Here is a 20,410-nt window from a genome sequence, read left to right as displayed (position 1 = left end):
CAACTGCCACAGTCACGTGGGATCCTCCTGTGACAAGTGGCAATGGAACAGTGACTGTAGTGTCATCACCATATGAATCAGGTGACATGATACCAATCGGTACTCACGTAATCACCTTTACAGCAATTGGTTCTGCTGGCAATAATGAAACTTGTGACTTTTATATCAAGGTTGAAGGTAAAAATCTGAAAAAACTTTTTTCAAGAATTTTATATTGTATCCTTAAGGGGAAAAAAACACAAATAATCTTCGAAACTAAAAACTATATACAGTGTAATATATCAAACCATATTTCAATTATATAATGTATGTGGATAATCTAAGTCAGCATATTATTAGTTAGTTTTTTTTACCAATCAGATAATTATTTTTTAAAATGAAGAACGCATGATCAATCATTACCGTGAAACCAAGTGCTCAATTCCTATAACGCAGCAATGAATCCTTCAGGTCACATATTTCTAAAAAACCTTTATAGGTTAATTACTGTATCTGCTTTGTTTGCGGAAACACGACCTGAGAGGAATTATGATTTAGTGATATTTGATTCTAGAATATGGAATGTTTCAATTATAAACACACATTATGAATATGCTTCAGCATTTCTATTTAGCAAATAGCTAATTACTATAAAATATGGTGCTTGATTTTTTTCTTCATGCTCTATCAATACAAATGTCCTCCAACATAGTCTCCAAGCTTTTCTCTCTCTTTAAACCGCCCTCTATCAGACGATTGGATATTCATATCATTCCCCTCTCATCTGAGAATTGTCTCACTTCTCCAAATTATAATAGAATAATTATTAATCGTATTGTGAAACATTAAAATAGTGTTTAGAAAATATTGATAAATAAATATTAAACAAATAAAAAAATACAACTGTAGAGTAACCGTTTCTATAAAAATCGTTCTGGTAATTTCAGGAATAGATGTTGGTTTGTTTATTCTTGGTCTGTTGTATCTTGATTAATATTTGCGATTGCTGGATATATCGTTAAGATGGTTAAAATTCACTTGCGCGGGTACAGAAGAATACTCTAGAGATGTGACTTTAGCAATAACTGTCAACTAATTGATTGACTAATTGACAATTGACTGTCAAATACCACTTGCTGAACAATTAAATCTCTTCGTAAAAGAACATTAGGCCAACAGTTATGCAAAGCAATTTGGCTATGCGTTTTAAATCCCATCCTAAGATTAGCGGTTTCTTTATGCTATTTGTGACATGAAAATCATGGTATAATGAGGTTTCTCCAATATAAAAATTAATGCGAACACGATCTAAAATATCTAGTAGACTTCCATTAACTGTCTTTGCCTGTCCAAGTACCTTTTCTATACTTCTTGATTTCAGAAACGTGTAATTTTTGCGAAACTTATTCGAAATTAATGAAATATGAGCGCCAGTATCAATTAATTCACTGACTTTGTGACCTTCTACATAATTCTACCATAATTTGAGAATTAAAACGTTGTGGAAGACTAATAGAAAAATTATCAGAAAGACTATCAGTAACATCGTCTACTATAGACATCCATGGAAATCGATATAGCCCCCTCAGAAGCTGAAAATCGACCCTCATTTCCAGCTAGACAGTAGTTCTAGTTTTCCGGATGATTATGTTTAGGTGTAGTATTAAGAGGGCTGCGTCTTCTCATACTACTAGGGTATGGGTTAGAAGTGTAAGTATAATTAGAAGACTCGTTCCTGTTGTATTTTCATTCAGTTCTTCACTAAGTGAACATCGTCTGAAGTAATCATACTTCTTTACAGAAGTCACCACTACTCTGAATGTGTGTGAATGATCTCTGGATCGAAAGTTTCATTCGCACTTTCGACTTGTTTTGCAATTTTAAATACGCTGTCTAAGGTGTGTGCACCATATTCATAACATTTCAATTGCAATGCTGGTTGTAACCCAGCAAGAAATCGTTGGAAAGCTCCACCGTCTTGCGCATCAAAAACATAATCAGGAAATCATCGACATTAAAACAAACATGGTTATCGCCAACAATTTTGCAGTGGAGGTGTAACAATTGAAGTTTTTGTTCAAGGCCTCATAAAAACATCATAATAATGAACAATATCAGAAACTTAATTTTAACACACTTATACCTGAATAGTCAATTTGACTTTTTTAACATAGTATCATTTTAATTTGTTTTTGTATTACTAAATCAAGATTTTACTATTATAAAGTGTAATTTGATTTTAGCGTCAGTAACCCTTGTTTATTCCTGTTATATTATTAAATAGATAATGAGGATCCAGTCTTGGTCTGTCCATCTAACATTACAACTACTACAGCAGAATATACAGATCAAGCGGTCAATGTGAGCTGGACTGACCCAATAGTAAATGACAATTCTGGTGAAAATATAACACCGACGTCCAAGTACAATCCTGGAAATAATGAATTTGATATTGGTAGAACTGATGTGTTATATGATGCAGTTGACAGTTCAGGCAATGCAGGAACATGTACCTTTACAGTTACTGTTACTGGTAAGCATAGATGGCTTTCATTCTTTCCTCTGACGTATTTTAATTAATTAATATAGAAATGTTTTTAGAAAATAGTCAAAGATGCTAGTTATAACTTGAACAGTTGCTATAAATATCGTCTTGGACTATTTATATAATATTACTTGATTGTTATTATCAGTTAAACAATCAAGGCTAAATTCAGACACATTTTGTAAGTTCGTTGTTAGCATAATCCTTGAAGTACTAATTGTTGGTAGGCTTTCTGGCAACATGCCTTATACGTTATTAACATAACAATTATTATAACATTTCTTATGTTAAATGTTTATGTTTAACCTACAATTTATAATTGTAATACTTTTATTTACTCTAATATTTACACTGAATAAGCATTCAACTCAAATTTGCCTCATTTGATTGAAAAGTCAACCATCCTATTTCCTTATAAATAATTTAATTATAAATAAGTTTCTTCATTACATCTTTAGATGATGAAGCACCAGATATTATATATTGTCCAATGGATATGATTGCTAACACAACAACTGGTGAGGCATTTGCCATCAATGTTACATGGATGGAACCGAGAGCTACTGATAACTCTGGAGAGACTCCTGTACCAATAGCAGACTACACTTCTGGTGATAATATGTTTCCAATTGGCAACACAACAGTCCAGTACAATGTCTCAGATTTAGCTGGTAACTTTGATGATAGCTGCAGTTTTGCTATCACTGTTGAAGGTAAGACTGCTTCCTATAGGAGGAAATGAAATTTGAGTTATAGTTTTCTTAATGTGGTTTTGTCAAATTCTATTTTTTTTTTATTCCTGTTATTTATTTTGTAGATAATGAAAGTCCAATGATTGACTGCCCGACAAATGTCACTTCAAACAATTACATCGGAGAAGAGTATGGATTAGTAAATGTGAATACAGATATAGGAAGTCCAAATGCCACTGTCACCTGGGATCCTCCTGTGACAAGTGACAATAGTGGTGGACTTGTGACTGTAATGTCTTCATCTTTTGAGTCAGGTGACATGATACCAATTGGTACTCACACAATCACATTTACAGCAACTGATCCTTATGGAAATAGTGACACTTGTGAATTTTATATCGAGGTTAAAGGTAAATTAAAATAAGTGTTTCAATAATAATTTTTAATAATTTAGAAATTATATTAACTTCTCATACACCGAATTTAAAACGATGTAAACTCGACACTGATCAAATTTGAATATTTAAAACAATGTTTACAATTTAAAACATTTTTTTACAGTACCTGATTTTTTTAAAAATTCATTTGTTGTTTTATTAGTAATATCCTGAATTTATATAGCACCTAAGTGCCGATTATTATTTATTTACAAATAAGTAAAATTATTGTATTCTTTTATTCTATATTTAGATGTGGAGCCGCCGAATCCGACATGTCCTTCCATTGCGTATGGTGTTGCTGATCCTGAAAGTCCCAATGGCACTGTCAGTTTTAACATTACTGTTGTGGATAATGTTTGTGTTGCTATATTTTCTACCAACTATACATTAGTCAGCCTAAGTACTATTGACATGGTTTCTTATACATTTACAAGTACTGATGTATTTCCAATTGGAGAAACTATAATTGAATACACATTCTATGACAATGCTTCACCAGCAGCCAATCGGGCCTCATGTTATGTTACAGTACAAATTACAGGTATGTTTACTTTTTTTTCTTATTTCTTTATATTTTATCTGTGGGATACTTTAATTATATTAATATTTGTTTGTAATTATAATCTTCATATATTTATTGCTATATTTATTCATATGTTATGTGTTTATGTGCTAATACCTTTCGTAATTGCGCGCTGTACATTTTTGTTTAACACTTTCACGTAAAGAGAGAAACAAAAAAGGTGTTATAAATGCATTGGAGATCAACGAACAAAAATATATACTAAAGTAAAATCAATAGAAAACCAATTAGCTGAAATTTCAAATAGAAGCAAAGGCAATATTAAACCAACTGAAATTCCCAAATAGTGGGAGGCTGATTTGAAACGTACAAGTACTTTCAAAACGATTGCCTTTGAAATTGCATATTTTTAGTCTTTTCTAAAGTTGATTGTCTTTTGTAGTACTGATCGAACTTTATGAATAGTTGCTTATCCATGATTGATTAAAGTTATTGCCATTTTTGCATCAGGGTACGTATTTTGAAGTACTTTTTGAGGTAGGCTGCCTCATAACCCACAGTGTGCAGATTTGTTAATTCGTTCACGATCATACACCCATAAACACCCTTTTGTTTACCGTAACAACGGATCGTAAGAGAGTCGCGCTCCAGTGAACACCGCTGTTACTAAATCGGTCTTTACCGTTCGTAACTATGGCAACCGCGCAATCTGTGGTAATTATAACGTCAAGCCAATCTTCGTTAAAGATGACGAAATCAGAAGAAAAGAAGAGGCCTATCTAAAAGAAGAAGATATATACTCATTAAATGATGTTATAGATTGTGAGCACCTAATTGGGGCACAGAAAGTCAAGAACTTACGTATTTATATAGCCGACCATGCGGAAAGAGTAAAAGCCATTACATCGGGTCTAAAGCATATTGATGTTTCTGATACAAACCCATACATTAATGGCGAAAACAATACCAGAATCTTAGTTAAAGATATACCGCTATCGGTGCTAAATGAAGAAATAACAGATTCTCTTAATAAGTTAAGATGTACAATTGTTGGAGAGGTTTCCTACGTTAAATTCAGAATAAATTTAAAGTTATCCCGCTTTCTGAATAGAGACCGCATACTTTTTGTAGAGCCATTCAAGAAAAGCTTGCCTTGGTTTCTCAAAATTAACCACTTTAATGCGAGAATCTTTCATAAAGACCAACAAGATTTAACGAAATGTTTTGGATGTGGCGAGACTGGTCATAAAATAAATGTATGTCCAATGAAGCTCGAGTCGGTGATTTTTACACTTGTAACAAAGTTGGGCATATAGCTGCTAAGTGCAAAGACCAGGTAGAAATACTCACAGTCAGCAATAGCTCAACACTCAGCTCTGTTGGTGATTCAGACAGTAGAAATGTTATGGAAATTTCAGAAGAAACCATCGAGCTCAATCATATGATAACAAAGACGAACCTGACAATGTACAAACCGTAATTGATGTGTTAGAAGACCTGTTAAATAAACCGTCTACACCTAGAGATACAGTAGGCTTGATTGAGTTGGAAAAGTTCAGCTGATCATGAAAGATGCCATCGACAGAGTGAAATCAGTCAACTCTAAAGACGTGTCTAACAAGATAAAGAAGGATAAAAGGAAAGTAAAACAACGGGAAAAGAAAAAAAATGACAAACCTGAACAAGAATCGACGACAGAAAAAACAAACAAAGCTAGCAAAGGAATGAGACCAATAACCGACTTTACCACTACTACTACTGCTACCGGAGATCAAGTAGAAAGCGTGATCAAAACATCTGCCGCAGACAGAACTTTGCTACAAGTAAACGAAAGAAGATTATGGTGAGCGTTGAGTCAAAAAATGCAGAAAAAGAAAGAAAAAAAAATCTGACTCGGTGAGCTAAGGCATGCAAAATCCATAATTAGCAATACCTTTTTAAGGTAATGCATTTTTGTTGTTTTTTTTTTAAATTGTAATAATAGAAATATTTTATATAAATATATACTAAAAAAATGAATAGACCTAAATTATATAATGACCATAAGTATTCTGACGAAGATGGAAGAATTATTATACTTTGTATATTACTTAAGAATAAACAAATCAATCTTGTAAATGTATATGCACCAAATAACTATAAAGAGAGAACAATTTTTTTAAAGAGGGTTGACAAGAAAATTGATAATCTTTGCAATTTTAAAGATGAGTATTATAATGGGGGGTGACATGAACTGTGTATTACAGCATAATGCTGACCAAAGAAACAGCCTGTATCTAAGCTATGACAAATCTCCTGCAACTTAAAAAAATGTATTAATAAATCACAGCTCTGTGATATTTGGAGAATATGTCATGAAACAAAAACCCAATTTACTTGGCAACGTAAAAATACATATACACGGTTAGATTACTGGCTGATATCTAGTGTATTATACAAACATGGTGATGTTATTGACACTGATATCAGACCTTCGGTTTTTTCAGACCGTTGAAAATTATAAATAGTCATGAAAAAAAGGACCTGGAAATTGGAAATTCAACAATAGTTTTTTGGAGAATAAATATTTTATACAAAACATTTTAAATATTATTGAAAATATTTAAAAAAATTAAAACAAGCTTAATCCAAGTCTCTTATGGGAATACCTGAAAATTAAAATCAAGGAATTCTCATGTAAATACGGAGTAAATAAGAAAATCCAAAAAAATATAAGAAAGAATACATTAATTAAAGAAGTGTATGTTAAACGATGAGCTTGATGGTGCTTATGATAAAAAGACAGAAAAGATATTAAATAACAAATTAAACGAGCTAAACCAAATTTATACATCTGAAGCAAAAGGAGCACAAATTAGGGCTTTAGTAGAATGGACTGAAAAGGGAGAAAGAAATACTAAGTTCTTTTTAGGTTTAGAAAAAAACAAGGCTAAGAAAAAACATATTATGTCAGTTCTTAAACCTAATGGGAAAATTACTACAAACACCAAAGAAATTATTAACGATCAAGTCAGGTTTTTCAAAGAATTGTATAAAAAAACCCCACCCCTTCTAACCAGGAAAATATTAATGGTTATTTTGATAATTCTAACATCAATACACTGTCTTTTGAAGAAAAGCAAAAATGTGAAGGTATGTTAACAAATTATGAATGCAAGATGGCTCTTTTAAACATGAAGTTAAACAAAAGTCCTGGTACAGATGGGCTAACCGTCGAATGTTATCGCACATTCTGGGATTCTTTAGGAAATTTATTGTGTGATTCTATTAACTTCAGTTTCTTGAACAAAAAACTGACATCTTCACAACGTAAAGTATTCATTACTGTATAAAAAAGGTGAAAAAGAGAAGCTTCATAATTGGAGACCTGTTACTCTTTTGAATATATTGATTATAAGATTATTGCAGAAGTGTTAGCCAATAGGTTACATTCGGTCATAGCTCCATAATTAATAATGACCAAAAGGGATATATCAAAGGCAGGTTCTCTGGTGAAAGCATAAGATTAATAGAAGATTTACTTAATTAAAGTGACGTACATAAACAAGAAGGTGCTTTGAATTTGATTTTTATAGATTTTAAAAAAGCCTTTTATTCTGTAGACAAATATTTTATGTTTAAAACTTTAGAAAAATTTGTTTTTGGTATTCAATTTATACAATGGGTTAAAGTTATGTATAACGATACTGAAAGTTACATTGTAAATAATGGATGGAGTTCAGAAGGTGTTTTAATGAATAGAGGAGTTCGTCAAGGTTGTCCCCTCTCAGCGCTTTTATTTATTTTAGTAGTCGAAGTTCTACTAGGGTATGGGTTAGAAGTGTAAGTATAATTAGAAGACTCGTTCCTGTTGTGTCTTCGTTCAGTTCTTCACTAAGTGAACATCGTCTGAAGTAATCATACTTCTTTACAGAAGTCACTACTACTCTGAATGTGTGTGAATGATCTCTGTTTCTACAAGATCGAAAGTTTCATTCGCGCTTTCGACTTGTTTTGTAATTTTAAATACGCTGTCTAAGGTGTGTGCACCATATTCATAACATTTCAATTGCAATGCTGGTTGTAATTACCAGCAAGAAATCGTTGGAAAGCTCCACCGTCTTGCGCATCAAAACCATAATCAGGAAATCATCGACATTAAAACAAACATGGTTATCGCCAGCAATTTTGCAGTGGAGGTGTAACAATTGAAGTTTTTGTAGGCCTCATAAAAACATCATAATAATGAACAATATCAGAAACTTAATTTTAACACACTTATACCTGAATAGTCAATTTGACTTTTTTAACATAGTATCATTTTAATTTGTTTTTGTATGTACTAAATCAAGGTTTTACTATTATAAAGTGTAATTTGATTTTAGCGTCAGTAACCCTTGTTTATTCCTGTTATATTATTAAATAGATAATGAGGATCCAGTCTTGGTCTGTCCATCTAACATTACAACTACTACAGCAGAATATACAGATCAAGCGGTCAATGTGAGCTGGACTGACCCAATAGTAAATGACAATTCTGGTGAAAATATAACACCGACGTCCAAGTACAATCCTGGAAATAATGAATTTGATATTGGTAGAACTGATGTGTTATATGATGCAGTTGACAGTTCAGGCAATGCAGGAACATGTACCTTTACAGTTACAGTTACTGGTAAGCATAGATGGCTTTCATTCTTTCCTCTGACGTATTTTAATTAATTAATATAGAAATGTTTTTAGAAAATAGTCAAAGATGCTAGTTATAACTTGAACAGTTGCTATAAATATCGTCTTGGACTATTCATTTATATAATATTACTTGATTGTTATTATCAGTTATACAATCAAGGCTAAATTCAGACACATTTTGTAAGTTCGTCGTTAACATAATCCTTGAAGTACTAATTGTTGGTAGGCTTTCTGGCAACATGCCTTATACGTTATTAACATAACAATTATTATAACATTTCTTATGTTAAATGTTTATGTTTACCCTACAATTTATAATTGTAATACTTTTATTTACTCTAATATTTACACTGAATAAGCATTCAACTCAAATTTGCCTCATTTGATTGAAAAGTCAACCATCCTATTTCCTTATAAATAATTTAATTATAAAATAAGTTTCTTCATTACGTCTTTAGATAATGAAGCACCAGATATTATATATTGTCCAATGGATATGATTGTTAACACAACAACTGGTGAGGCATTTGCCATCAATGTTACATGGATGGAACCGACAGCTACTGATAACTCTGGAGAGACTCCTGTACCAGTAGCAGACTACACTTCTGGTGATAATATGTTTGCAATTGGCAACACAACAGTCCAGTACAATGTCTCAGATTTAGCTGGTAACTTTGATGATAGCTGCAGTTTTGCTATCACTGTTGAAGGTAAGACTGCTTTCTATAGGAGGAAATGAAATTTGAGTTATAGTTTTCTTAATGTGGTTTTGTCAAATTCTATTTTTTTTTTATTCCTGTTATTTATTTTGTAGATAATGAAAGTCCAATGATTGACTGCCCGACAAATGTCACTTCAAACAATTACATCGGAGAAAGGTTAGGATTAGTATATGTGGAAACAGATATAGGAAGTCCAAATGCCACTGTCACATGGGATCTTCCTGTGACAAGTGACAATAGTGGTGGACTTGTGACTGTAATGTCGTTATCTTTCGAGTCTGGTGACATGATACCACTTGGTACTCACACAATCACATTTACAGCAACTGATCCTTATGGAAATAGTGACACTTGTGAATTTTATATCGAGGTTGAAGGTAAATTAAAATAAGTGTTTCAATAATAATTTTTAACACTTTAGAAATTATATTAACTTCTCATACACCAAATTTAAAACGATTTAAACTCGACACTTATCAAATTTGAATATTTAAAGCAATGTTTACAATTTAAAACATTGTATTTAAAGTAAGTTCTATACATAATAATAATAGTATCAACATTGTTTTACAGTACCTGATTTTTTAAAAATTCATTTGTTGTTTTATTAGTAATATCCTGAATTTATATAGCACCTAAGTGCAGATTATTATTTATTTACAAATAAGTAAAATTATTGTATTCTTTTATTCTATATTTAGATGTGGAGCCGCCGAATCCGACATGTCCTTTCATTGCGTATGGTGTGGCTGATCCTGAAAGTCCCAATGGCACTGTCAGTTTTAACATTACTGTTGTGGATAATGTTCTTGTTGCTATATTTTCTACCAACTATACATTAGTCAGCCAAAGTAGATTTATTGACATTGTTTCTTATACATTTACAAGTACTGGTGTATTTTCAATTGGAGAAACTATAATTGAATACACATTCCTTGACAATGCTTCACCAACAGCCAATCGGGCCTCATGTTATGTTACAGTACAAATTACAGGTATATTTACTTTTTTTTCTTATTTCTTTATATTTTATCTGTGGGATACTTTAATTATATTAATATTTGTTTGTAATTATAATCTTCATATATTTTTTATGTTATTGTTGTATTTATTCATATGTTATGTGTTTATGTGCTAATATACCTTTCGTAATTGCCCGCTGTACATTTTTGTTTTAACACTTTCACGTAAAGAGAGAAACAAAAAAAGGTGTTATAAATGCATTGGAGAGCAACGAACAAAAATATATACTAAAGTAAAATCAATAGAAAACCAATTAGCTGAAATTTCAAATAGAAGCAAAGCCAATATTAAACCAACTGAAATTCCCAAATAGTGATAGGCTGATTTGAAACGTACAAGTACTTTCAAAACGATTGCCTTTGAAATTGCATATTTTTAGTCTTTTCTAAAGTTGATTGTCTTTTGTAGTACTTATCGAACTTTATGAATAGTTGCTTATCCATGATTTATTAAAGTTATTGCCATTTTTGCATCAGGGTACGTATTTTGAAGTACTTTTTGAGGTAGGCTGCCTCATAACCCACAGTGTGCAGATCTGTTAATTCGTTCACGATCATACACCCATAAACATCCTTTTGTTTACCGTAACAACGGATCGTAAGAGAGTCACGCTCCAGTGAACACCGTTGTTACTAAATCGGTCTTTACCGTTCGTAACCATGGAAACCGCACAATATGTTGGTAATTATAACGTCAGGCCAATCTTTGTTAAAGATGACGAAATCAGAAGTAAAGAAGAGGCCTATCTAAAAGAAGCAGATATATATTCATTAAATGATGTTATAGATTGTGAGCACCTAATTGGGGCACAGAAAGTCAAGAACTTATGGCGTATTTATATAGACGACCATGCGGAAAGAGTAAAAGCCATTACATCGGGTCTAAACATAAAAAGAAAGCATATTGATGTTTTTTATACAAACTCATATATTAATGGCGAAAACAATACCAGAATCTTAGTGAAAGATATACCGCTATCGGTACGAAATGAAGAAATAACAGATTCTCTTAAAAAGTTAGGATGTACAATTGTTGGAGAGGTTTCCTACGTTAAATTCAGAATGAATTTAAAGTTATCCCGCTTTCTGAATAGAGACCGCATACTTTTTGTAGAGCCATTCAAGAAAAGCTTGCCTTGGTTTCTCAAAATTAACCACTTTAATGCGAGAATCTTTCATAAAGACCAACAAGATTTAACGAAATGTTTTGGATGTGGCGAGACTGGTCATAAAATAAATGTATGTCCAAAGAAGCTTGAGTCGGTGATTTGTTACACTTGTAACAAAGTTGGGCATTTAGCAAAGTGCAAAGACCAGGTAGAAATACTCATAGTGAGCAATAGCACAACACCCAGCTCTGTTGGTGATTCAGACAGTAGAAATGTTATGGAAATTTCAGAAGAAACCACCGAGCTCAATCATGATGACAAAGATGAACCTGGCAATGTACAAACCGTAATTGACGTGTTAGAAGACCTGTTAAATAACCGTCTACACCTAGAGATACAGTAGGCTTGATTGAGTTCGAAAGGTTCAGCTGATCATGAAAGATGCCATCGACAGAGTGAAATCAGTCAACTCTGAAGACGTGTCTAACAAGATAAAGAAGGATAAAAAGAAAGTAAAACAACGGGAAAAGAAAAAAAAATGACAAACCTGAACAAGAATCGACGACAGAAAAAACAAACAAAGCTAGCAAAGGAATGAGCCAATAACCGACTTTACCACTACTACTACTGCTACCGGAGATCAAGAAGTAGAAAGCATGATCGAAACATCTGCCGCAGACTGAACTTTGCTACAAGTAATTGAAAGAAGATTACGGTGAGCGGTGAGTCAAAAAATGCAGAAAAAAAATAAAAAAAATTGTAATAATAGAAATATTTTATATAAATATACTGTATACTAAAAAAATGAATAGACCTAAATTATCTAATGACCATAAATATTCTGACGAAGATGGAAGAATTATTATACTTTGTATATTACTTAAGAATAAACAAATCAATCTTGTAAATGTATACAGTATGCACCAAAACTATAAAGAGAGCAATTTTTTTAAAGAAGCTTGACAAGAAAATTGATAATCTTTGCAATTTTAAAGATGAGTATTATAATGGGGGTTGACAGGAACTGTGTATTACAGAATAATGCTGACCAAAGAAACAGCCTGTATCTAAGCTATGACAAATCTCCTGCAATTTTAAAAAATGTATTAATAAATCAAAGCTCTGTGATATTTGGAGAATACGTCATGAAACAAAAACCCAATTTACTTGGCGACGTAAAAATACATATAGACGGTTAGATTAATGGCTGATATCTAGTGTATTATGCAAACATGGTGATATTATTGACACTGATATCAGACCTTCGGTTTTTAGTTGCGTGGACGCGACTCTATAGTTTACTATGGCGGTCGGTTGGTCTGTCTGTCTGTCTGTCTGTCGGTCCGGTATCACTATGCGTTTTATCGCTTTCTGACCTTATCTTGATATCAGTTTAATCTAGCTAAGTCAATTTTTCACAGAATATTACTTATGGCCAGGAATCGATGTGGTTATGTTTTCACGGTGCGCAATAAAAAATTACGCGGTCTACGCACGATTTAACGAAATCACGTTTGTAATCATATCTTCACAACCATGAATCACAATTAAATAAAATTTGGTACTCATAAATTTCAGGGCATAAATCATCATATGGCGATACAATTACGTGCGTAGCGAATGTAACGCATGCATACGCGCGCTTAAAATTTTCAAAATTTATTTTCGATAAATAAGAGTACGTTTCAGGCAATTTTAAGCGTTTACAAAATTGCCATGAGTGCGCAGATTTTTGCGCGCGCACTGCGCGTTAAATGTCATTGCGCACTCTTTTTGCCCGATTTCTGTTTTCTTGACTTACTTTTCAACTCGAAATTACGTTATACGAGCACGTCAAAAGTGACAGGCTACGCACGTGTAAATTAAAAAAATATAAATGTTTTTAAACATTTCAACGTTTTTAAACATGTTCAGTAATTTCGGTCAGTATAGTTCACTATGTCGGTTGGTCGGTCGGTCTGTCTGTCTGTCTGTCGGTCCGGTATCACTATGCATTGTAGCACGCGACTTAATGGCTGTTGGCCTTGTTTCAGACCATCAAGCTATTTCGTTGAAAATTATAAATAGTCATGAAAAAAAGGACCTGGAAATTGGAAATTCAACAATAGTTTTTTGGAGAATAAAGATTTTATACAAAACATTTTAAATATTATTGAAAATATTAAAAAAAATTAAAACAAGGTTAATCCAAGTCTCTTATGGGAATACCTGAAAATTAAAATCAAGGAATTCTCATGTAAATACGGAGTAAATAAGAAAACCCAAAAAAATATAAGAAAGAATACATTAATTAAAGAAGTGTATGAGTTAAACGATGAGCTTGATGGTGCTTATGATAAAAAGATATTAAATAACAAATTAAACAAGCTAAACCAAATTTATACATCTGAAGCAAAAGGAGCACAAATTAACAAAAATGTTAATGTTACTTCAAATTATACAACTGTCATTGTGTCAAACAATTCTATTCCACTTTTACCGATGTAGCATATAAAGCGTGCATACCAAAAACACAATATAAACGGGAAAACCAACTTCAAAATTGTTTAATAGACTGGAATCTATGTTGGAAAAACAAAGTTAAGGGTATGTTACACATAAAAAGGGTGGCTTTTTAAAATTTTAAGTTGCTACATAGAATTTTACCAACTAAGTGTAAGCTAAAATTATGGAATTTGTCCAACTGCAATTATTGTGAATATTGTAATGAGGAGGTTGAAAACGAAAAGCATATGTTATTTACATGCAAAGAAGTAAAAAACTGCTGGGTAAAATGTTTTTGCATTTACCCAGGAAGTTACATGGGAGAAAATTGTACTTGGAAAATATGATGTTAAAATTAATGAAATATTTTCCATTTTAACTTTCTGTATTTATAAAAGTAAAGTCAGTCATAGACTTGGTCTTGTAAAAAAATGTCCATGGTTAATGTTTACTGCTGAGTTAGAAGTTATAATCAACAGTGAGTTTTTAATAAAAAAGGCAAAAAATATGTGGTCAGATATGGACCGTAACAATTTAGCAAGGTATAAAATTAACGTTTATAAAATTGATATTTAGGTAAAGTAAAATATAACTATTTTTTCTGATTGCCTGAAAGAGATAAAAAGAGTTATAAAACAAAAGATTTAATTATACGTATGTTGTTAAGGATTGAACGGGGCATAGTGTATCAGGTTTACTTACTTGATGCACTAACTGTAATGTAAAATTATATAAAATAGAGGAAAACATTTTTTTTCTTTCCTTACTATTATATATATGATAGGAGTAAGATATAAGAGGTATTTATTGAAATTTATTTAATTTCAGTTGTACTGTATTATAATATTACATTTATCAAGTGCAAATACATTGTAAACGAACATTTTATTGATGAAGAAATAAAAGTGGGTCGAACCTACATAAGACAAAAAAAAATAGTTAGAGGCTGTAAGATATAAGCCACACTTATGGAGAGAATGCTATAATCAAGATTCAAAGAAAGATTCACAACCTTGTTGTTAGAAAATATTTTACATGACAAAGAAGAGTCAGTTAAAACTGGCACTGCTTAATTTTAAAGGGAATAGAACCTTGCATATTTAGATATCAATAAAGCAATACATAACAAGCAATCTCCAACAGCTCAAATAAACCCACAGTAATATATACTATATTAACAAACAATGTATATCCCACAGATCAAGAAGCTCCAGATATTATCGATTGTCCAATGGATATGATTGTTAACACGACGGTTGAGGCATTTGCAATCAATGTCACATGGATAGAACCTACAGCTACTGATAACTCTGGAGAGACTCTTGTACCAGTAGCAGACTACACTTATGGTGATAATATGTTTGGAATTGGGAACACAACAGTCCAGTACAATGTCTCAGATTCAGCTGGTAACTTTAATGATAGCTGCAGTTTTGTTATCCATGTTGAAGGTAAGAGTGTACCTTATATGACAAAATTAGATTTTATTTTACTTCTTTTTCATTTATTCAGGTATAAACACATTTAGATTCCAATATGCAGCAACAGCTAAATCGGTTGGATTACAATAAAAAAACAAAGCATAAAACAAAGCAAATTATAAGATTAGTGCTAAGTACGGGATTGTTGATTTCCTAAAATACCTTTCAGTACGGCATCTGCATAAATCCAATTGGTGACAACAGTCCAGTACAATGTCTCAGATTCTGCTGGAAACTACAATGAAAGCTGTAGCTTTGTTGTCAATGTTGAAGGTAGTTTAATTATGACGATTCAAAGTCAAGGAATTAATTTTAAAAATTAAAATTGCATCTAACAGTTGGGATTTACTTAATATTTTTGATTGTATTTATGTTCTTAGGTGGTCCATGTGATACTGATCTTGTGATTACAGAGTGGCAACGTAGTATTCTATATGACCTTTCTTCCGAGTCTCCAATATCTGATGATTTTATAGTAGATGGCTGGTACAAGCTGAGAAATCAAGGTGATAGGATCAATATTAGAATGCCAACCTCATCACCAGGAAGTTTAAAATGTGGAACTTTATTCCCAGTTTGGATTGATGGTTTGTTAACTGCTTTTCAAATATTATTATTCATAACAGACTAAATAAAGATGTATAACTATGCAAAGCACATTTGAGTATGTATTAGTATTTTTTAAAAGAGCGGTATATAGATCTAATGAAATAAATGACAATAATGATTCTTTCATCGAACCAATTCTATAGATACATATCCAGAACTTGGAGATCCAATCAAAAGTGTTACTGGCTGCATAGATGTCAGTGGAGATCCATGTGCCCTCACTGTTCCAATTTTCCTTTTTGCTTGTTCAACTGTAAACAATGATCTATATTTTGTTCATTATTTCGTTGACACTCCTGGTACCTTAATTGGATATTGTACAGGTAAGAATATAGTACTTTTAAATTAATTCATCTGGTTCCGAATATAATTAACTGGAAAATTATTGTTTTTTTGTTGAAGCAAATACACACACAATCGGTATAAATATTACGTTTCGTTGACATACTGTCACCTTCTTCAAACTACAGTTTCAAATCGTATAATAGAAAAGAGATGGAAATGTAACCATTATTTAAAAACTACCTTATTTATTATAGGTAAATATAATGAGAGCCATTCTATATTATGACTAATTTACATTAGTGTATAGTGCATATTGAAGTTCGTTATGTTTAACCTGCTTTTTGTTTACTTTGTATAACACCTGAAATGCTTTGTTTTATACTCATCTGCAGAATATATATAGTAACACTACTAATTTGAAACTAGAATTTAATTCGTCACTTTGACGAATTATTGGTGATAATTGTGATAAAAGATAAATTTACTGACAATTATTAAAAAAACCCAAGCAAACGCAACATGCACGTACGTTAATATACAAGCGCAAAACGTTGATGTATGCCATTCTATGACCTGATGCATACGCTTACAGTGCTGATTTGTGCCTATTATGTGTCATATAGAATATATATACAGTATATTATAATACAGTGTAGCATAGGTGAAATTACCACATGTTATTAAATGAACATTTCCATTTTCAGATTCTCTTTTACCTTGTGAAACTAACGTGACGTCATCACTTGAGTTCCCACCATGTGGCGGTAAGTTCTACATACCCTTTGATAACAGCAACAAAGGAAAACATTGAACATAATTAGGAGAATTATAATTTTGTAAGATAAGTCGTAAGCCAACGAAAGAATACTGCAACCGTAACAACTTTGGAAAAGAAAGGCATTACATGCCATGCTATACAACGGACTTGGAACATGGCACTACATTTGAAAGGGAAAGTGGCACTACATTTGAAAAGGAGCATACAAGCAGGTTGTAATGGAAAAAATATTCAGAAAAGTAAAGATAGATACTGTACATGGAAAGAAACTAATTGACCACCAGGGAAAGGAGAGATGCTAAACTAGAAAAAAATAATGACGGAAAGAAACAGCAGATTACAAGTAGTTTGCTGAATTACTCCGAAGCAATATTTGCGTCATGACTATTCATAAAATGTATTTATTTTAATAACAGCTTATAATATGCCTATTCATATAGAAACAAATTAACTGTTCATATTATAACCCATTATATCTCTTCCAGATTTGACTTAAGTGGGCTTACCGACCATGGCATGTATTGCTAATTGAATAGATTTAATATGTTAAACAACAACAATAATATGTTTATTCCGCAGATCAAGAAGCTCCAGATATTATCAATTGTCCAATTGATATGACTGTAAACACAACATCTGGTGAGGCATTTGCAATCAATGTCACATGGGTTGAACCGACAGCTACTGATAACTCTGGAGAGACTCTTGTACCAGTAGCAGACTACACTTATGGTGATAATGTGTTTCCAATTGGTAACACAACAGTCCAGTACAATGTCTCAGATTCAGCTGGTAACTTTAATGGTAGCTGTAGGTTTGTTGTCAATGTTAAAGGTAAGAAAAGAAGAAATTAAACTTGAGCTAAAGTAATGTGAATATGTCAAATGTTATCTAGTTTTACCTTTCAAATAAAACTTTCAAAGGAGAATCAGGATATACAATAATTTAAACTCAGCAAATTAGCATAACATTTTAAAAAGGTAATACAGTAGATCCTCTATTAATGGGACACCCTCGGTACCCAACACATTGTCCTCTCAAAATGCATATTAGTACTCATTCTATCTTTTGTGTATTGTTGTTATAGATTTGGAGACACCATCTTTTAATGGTACATGCCCATCCAGTCCTTTGGAGGTACCAACTGATCCTCCACCCGGAAACAGACCCATTGGGGAAATGTTTGCAACTGTGAGCTGGACAATTCCATTAGCAACTGATAATATAGGTGTTGTCATGGTTACAAACAACAGCTTCCCTGGATCTCCAGTATATTTCAATATATCTTCTAATTATGACATGAATGTGACATATGTTGCACAAGATGCAGCAGGCAATGTTGCGATATGTTCATTTTTAGTAAAAGTTGTGGGTAAGAATTAATTAAAAATAAATAATCATATATATATATTACAATAACTTATATCATTCGAACAAACATTTACCATACCCTACAAACATTAATTTTCTTTGGTGAATGTTAGTATATTTATATATAAAGTAAATGATGGATGAAACTAAGCCAGGACTGTTTAAAGCACCTTAATTGGTCCTAACATTGATCAAGGGCTTCTCTCGTCCAGTGCTCACATTGAAAGACCTGTGCCAATATGTCAGATACTACTGAGTCAACAGTGCTAATTTCAAATGCCTAATGGGACACCAGCTCCATATACAGCACTATATTCCCATCCACGCTCTAACCAGGCCATACGTTTCTTAACTTCGGTGGTCTGACGAGAACCGGTGTTTCAACGTGGTAAAGCTGTATTATGCTCACATTGATCAATAGTAATAATCTAGTCTGTATTAATCAAAAACATATTGATGTAATGCCATTAACATGACCATAACTGTTTGCAACTCATATCTGTTTATTCCTTTATTAATATTATACATTATTATATATTATTAATATTTTATTACAGACGAAGAACCTCCTTTCTTCTTTGAATGTGATAACTCAACTGTTTATATCAACAACACACATGGTGAAAACTTTGCACCATACACATGGATGGAGCCACGTAACTCTGACAACATTTTAGTAGATGCAGAGAGATCAACACCTAATTTTGCACCAGGTCAAGACTTTACCATCGGAGAAAATTATATTATTTATATAATCTATGATACATCAGGAAACCAAAACAGTTGTAACTTTACAATTTTGGTTGTAGGTATGTTTCTGTTTCCGTTATTCATTTTCTTTTAATTAATTAATATTTTAAAGACATATAATGTTTTAAATACCTTGAATTAAATAAATAAGTATTGCTTTAATTTTACTCGCGAAAACCAGGAGTTTAGTGGGATACGATAAAACAACATACTTGACGCAATTCATAACGAAAGTACCCCTCTTGATTAATTATAATACAAGCCGAACTAATCCCTATTGCTTGTAATTAGTACGTCATCAGTTGACCCACTAACGCGTTTTACAATAACCAATTATTTTAATTTCTCAAATTATACTAAGATTCTTGGTGAATAATTTTACATTTAGCACGGCTCATTTGTCAGGTTAAAAAACATATTGGCACATTTAAGTAAAGCTCAGTCACGATGTTCAGTTTTCCAAAAATTACGATTTTCAAAGAATCTTTGAAATATTACAAAAGAAATTAAACTAATTTAGTCTTGCTTGTATGTTTATTATTTTTTTAATAAAGTAGTTTTAAAATGACAATTGTTTTGTTTTGAATTTCTGTTTAAAATATTTAAAATTGAGTTTTTAGATTATACTCGTCAAACACAGTCCTGCTATAATTTAGGGATGGGATATATTTACTCTTATCATTTTGTGTGTAGATATTGAAAATCCAGCTATTGCCAACTGTCCAAACAATACTGCAAGCATAACAGATAATGGCAAATATTACAGTAATATTACCTGGACTCCAGAGCCTACAGCTACAGATAATGATGATGTTGTAAGTTTTGAAAGGACACATAATTCAGGAGATTTATTCTATCTTGGTGTTACAACTGTTAACTATACTGCTGTTGACCCTTCCGGAAATGTAGCCATATGTTTATTCAATATTACCCTTACAGGTAAGTC

General features: G+C 32.1%; 2 protein-coding genes across 2 annotated transcripts in view; both read left to right on the top strand.

Annotated features, from left to right (window-relative positions):
• The window catches only part of LOC144835405 (hyalin-like), a 60,827-nt gene that overhangs the window by 27,429 nt on the left and 12,988 nt on the right, over positions 1-20,410 (top strand). The window contains exons 5-9 of the mRNA XM_078690490.1: positions 17-177; positions 17,923-18,177; positions 18,431-18,715; positions 19,272-19,523; positions 20,158-20,403. Coding sequence (XP_078546616.1) covers positions 17-177; positions 17,923-18,177; positions 18,431-18,715; positions 19,272-19,523; positions 20,158-20,403 — 1,199 coding nt within the window. The remainder of the gene's footprint in view (positions 1-16; positions 178-17,922; positions 18,178-18,430; positions 18,716-19,271; positions 19,524-20,157; positions 20,404-20,410) is intronic.
• On the top strand, positions 1,677-17,839 carry LOC144858708 (hyalin-like). The gene is made up of 14 exons (XM_078714806.1): positions 1,677-1,680; positions 2,264-2,512; positions 2,983-3,237; positions 3,342-3,626; positions 3,907-4,197; positions 8,585-8,833; positions 9,309-9,563; positions 9,668-9,952; positions 10,277-10,570; positions 15,390-15,641; positions 16,052-16,258; positions 16,424-16,603; positions 17,270-17,329; positions 17,829-17,839. Exons 1-14 carry the CDS (start codon positions 1,677-1,679, stop codon positions 17,837-17,839), a joined length of 2,877 nt encoding a protein of 958 aa, XP_078570932.1.

The sequence above is a fragment of the Antedon bifida genome, chromosome 2, assembly GCF_963402885.1.
Source record: "Antedon bifida chromosome 2, ecAntBifi1.1, whole genome shotgun sequence".
Classification (NCBI taxonomy): domain Eukaryota; kingdom Metazoa; phylum Echinodermata; class Crinoidea; order Comatulida; family Antedonidae; genus Antedon; species Antedon bifida.
This window is presented reverse-complemented; position numbering and strand designations above follow the sequence as displayed.